General features: G+C 40.5%; 1 protein-coding gene across 2 annotated transcripts in view; it reads left to right on the forward strand.

The window, feature by feature from the left end:
• LOC107694288 (rho guanine nucleotide exchange factor 39-like) overlaps positions 1-3,682 on the forward strand; it is a 41,862-nt gene that overhangs the window by 28,371 nt on the left and 9,809 nt on the right. For both annotated transcript variants that reach the window (XM_016493947.1, XM_016493948.1), the window contains exon 7: positions 1,798-1,926. In XM_016493947.1, the coding sequence (XP_016349433.1) occupies positions 1,798-1,926 (129 nt within the window). The remainder of the gene's footprint in view (positions 1-1,797; positions 1,927-3,682) is intronic.

Here is a 3,682-nt window from a genome sequence, read left to right on the forward strand (position 1 = left end):
TATTATCCGCTCTATGCGTGTGCGCTCCGCTCAGTCGCTCCACTCGTATACCGTTCATGCGAATCGGAACAGCAGAGTCCACTCAAAAATCGAGCCGACAGGAAACATGGATGTAGTACAGTATTGTTTCTGTCTGCAATAGCCCTACTGTGTTGTAACATGGTGTGGTATATATGGGCAACTCTGGTAACGCTGCCCTCTCATTCATTGATCTGCTAACCGCTATGCTCATGTGTCCTCTGATAATAATAGCTTTCTAGTATTAAACATTATTTGGATAATTGGTAAAAAAAAAAAAAATCTCTTAATAGCCCTACTGTGTGTTAGACCTACCTGAAAAACTAAAAAGCAATTTATTTCATTTGTAGGCCTATCGTGATTTCATTTTATTTGTGCTAGCATTAGTAATTTCTTTATTTGTTCTTATTTTATTACTGACTGCTTACTTGTCATTTTTTATTCACTTCAAAGTTTGAAATCAAGCTATCTCGTGCTACTGCACTAAAATTACCCCACTGTAAAATTAAAAAAACACTGAGTGAGCAAAAATTTGTGAGATAGCTAGTTATAATGGTAATTAAATAATGTTTACATATGTATAAAAGCCTACATTAAAATCTGTCATATAAATTGGTCTTTTCATTAGAAATTAGCCTACTGATTGCCACCATTGATGGACAAATTTTTTAAATAATATTAAAAATATCTGTATGACATTATATTCTGCAGTTCTTCCCTGTTGTACCGAATATCTATACTTTTCAAATTATCATATCGAAGTTAGAAATTCAAATATTGTGACAAAATTAATTTTGTAGGGTGCCACAAGTTTGTTAAAATTTCCAAAGGGTGCCGCGACTAAAAAAAGGTTGGGAAACACTGATTTAGATCACGTTTTGACACTTTTATGTTGCACAGCTTGCTTCCAATAAACCAATGAACTGCAGAAATCAGTTTTGTACAGAAACCGTGTTTATCAGGCAGACGAAAACACAAAAGTTTCAGATGAAGTATGTAGGCCTTGTGCTTTTGATGGCTAGCACAACATCCTATGGCAAGGTCTTCACCCAATCAGTGGTTTTTGGATGTGTTAATGCACCCTCATCTTTCTCCAGGGGGTTGATGGTGAAATCAAACATTGTGTGGAGGCCAAAAACAAACTGTTATTATAATATGGAATAATGCAGTCTGCATAATGCATGAACGCCTATGGGTGTGCACTTATTAGTGTGTCATGTTGTTGTATTACTCGTGAGAGACTCGTAATAAGTTCAAAATTGCATAAATAGGGCACACTCGTGTTCATATTGAACTATGTGTACTTTTTTGTGGAACCATCAAATTATACAGTTATGGTAATGATTTATCACTCTACTCTATTATTTACAATAGATCATAGATTTGCATTACATTAATGCCATTAGTACACACAAACAGTTATGCATTTGAACATGTTCATTACTGAGTCCGTAATGTATCTGTGAACAAACACTAGAAGTAATGCCAAACACACAAGAATGAAGCTTGTCACTTTTTGATGTCAAAAAAAGGTTTTGAAATCTGGTTTCATTGATGTGCCTAATCTGCGATTAGTCATGTTATGTTTTTACCAACATGACAGAAAACTTAAAAAGCTGTCTTTAAATGTACACAATGTGACATGCTTCAGTCTTTCATTGTGTGCTTGGCATAAGGAGGAATTTTAGCGTTGTGTTTAGTTTGTTGTACCTGCAGAGTTTGGTTATGTATCCATTCAGTCCCTTCTGCTGTTTTATGCCATGTGCCCTTTTGGTGCAGAGGTAGTGAAAGCCATCTCAGAGGTCGCCCAGCGGATCCAGGACAACGCCCGCAGCCATGAGAACCACCTGCAGCTGCGCAGAGTCCAGAAACAGCTGAAGGGCCGAAAGACCAGAATCCTGACTCCAGGTTAGAGACTGTGATCTTCCATTCTTTTTATCTCCCAGAGCTCCATGGAGAGCCAGAGAGTTAAGCGGATGAAGGAGGTCAGGTGGAAGAGTGTGGAAAAGTAGTCTTGTTTAAAAGAGACCCAGCTGTTTGCCCATAATCAATAGAGGTGGGTTTGTTTTTGCCAGGCGCAATCGTAGTCTCCAATGAGAGAATTAACTGAATTTATCGACAAGTTCTCGCCGCTAATTGGTAATGGAAGGGAAGTGTGCCTTAAGTCAGTTCTTTCCATCTTTCTTTTCTTTTGCTACTTGTGGAGTGGAGGTCCTTTCTTCCTTCTTATTTATCCCAAGGGAGAATTCCCACGTGTGAAACAAAAGAGAAGGAGATGGAGAAGGAAGAGAGAGAGAGAGAGAGAGAGAGAGAAAGACAGAGAGGGCCTTGTCGTGAATGCCTTGGCCTGCCAATCTCCCCCAGGACCAATTAGCGCCCATTTCACACAGCACCGGATGTAGGAAGAGTGTAAAAAAAAAAACTCTCATCCTGTTTTCCAGGACTCTAGAATTCTACCGAGGTCCTTTCTCTTGTCCAATAAGGCTTCTTTTCTTCCATTTGCACTTTTTCTGACTTCAAAAGGCCGAACCAAACCAGGCCATCCCAGCTTATCTCACCCAACCCCTCTTGTTTCCTCAAATGTGCCCTAACAAAAGTGATGCTTGACAGATGAGAGGCTTCGGAGCCCCTGAACAATATTAAGTGGCCAGCTTGGAGATAAGGGCAGTGTAATTCTCAGACGCAAAGCTTGAATCAATGGGACATTGATACGGCAGACAGACTGTCTGATTGCCTGCATTCATGTACCTACATAGAGTAAGTTTCGGCCTTAAAGTCACAATTGTTCATACAATTGAGTAACCTGAATCAGACCACAACTTTAAAGAGAGCTCCTGGGCTTTGAATACTGTAGATGAACACCTGAATCCCCTTTTAACTGACATGAAACGGTAACCTATCCAACAAAGCCTTCTCAAAATTAACAATGATCTGACTTGCCGTTCCATCACTTTCAAATCAAGAAGTGCTTTTATGTGTCTCTGGGTCTTTGGCTTGGTCACATCAGGAGGACCCTGGCCGCTTTGTAGTGCAACCTTTAGCACCCTGCAAACCACTAGGTCCTTTGTAGCTGTGCAGAGGTGCTCTTTGACAGGGAAAGTTGAAAGCGTTCAACATGAAGAGGGGGATCTCCATGTTCCTGCTCTTTGAACTGAGCCGATGAAGACTTCCTTGGATATGTCAGTCCAAACCAGGGACGGGTATTTGAGGAAGAAGCATACAGTTTCACATTAAACAGAAGCGGGGATTCTTTACCATTTTACCTGTGGATTGCTTGATGTTTTTTGGCACTGGGTGTCTTGTTGAGTTTGTACACTTGTTAGCATTGTGGATGTGCAGCTGAAATAATCAGGAATGACTATCCTGCATGATCCAGAGAGAACTTGACCATGTAAATCCATGTTACCGATTTAAAGAAGCCAAAGAAACCATTAAATCCAATCTGCACATGTCGCCTGGGAGTATCACAGAATGTCTTCGTTGTTGCCACATATTAAACCTGTGGCATTTTTAAAAAGCAGTTTGACCCAAGCTTGACCTCTCTGCTAATCATAGAGTGCTTGTCTGTCGCTCAGAGCATCCATTTTGAGCTCCGCGCTTTTGCCTATCGCCAGAGCTGCAATCACAAGGTTCACTGGGGCAATTAAGGAATCAGTAGCAGGAA

This window comes from Sinocyclocheilus anshuiensis, unplaced genomic scaffold (assembly GCF_001515605.1).
Source record: "Sinocyclocheilus anshuiensis isolate Anshui unplaced genomic scaffold, SAMN03320099.WGS_v1.1 scaffold1316, whole genome shotgun sequence".
Classification (NCBI taxonomy): domain Eukaryota; kingdom Metazoa; phylum Chordata; class Actinopteri; order Cypriniformes; family Cyprinidae; genus Sinocyclocheilus; species Sinocyclocheilus anshuiensis.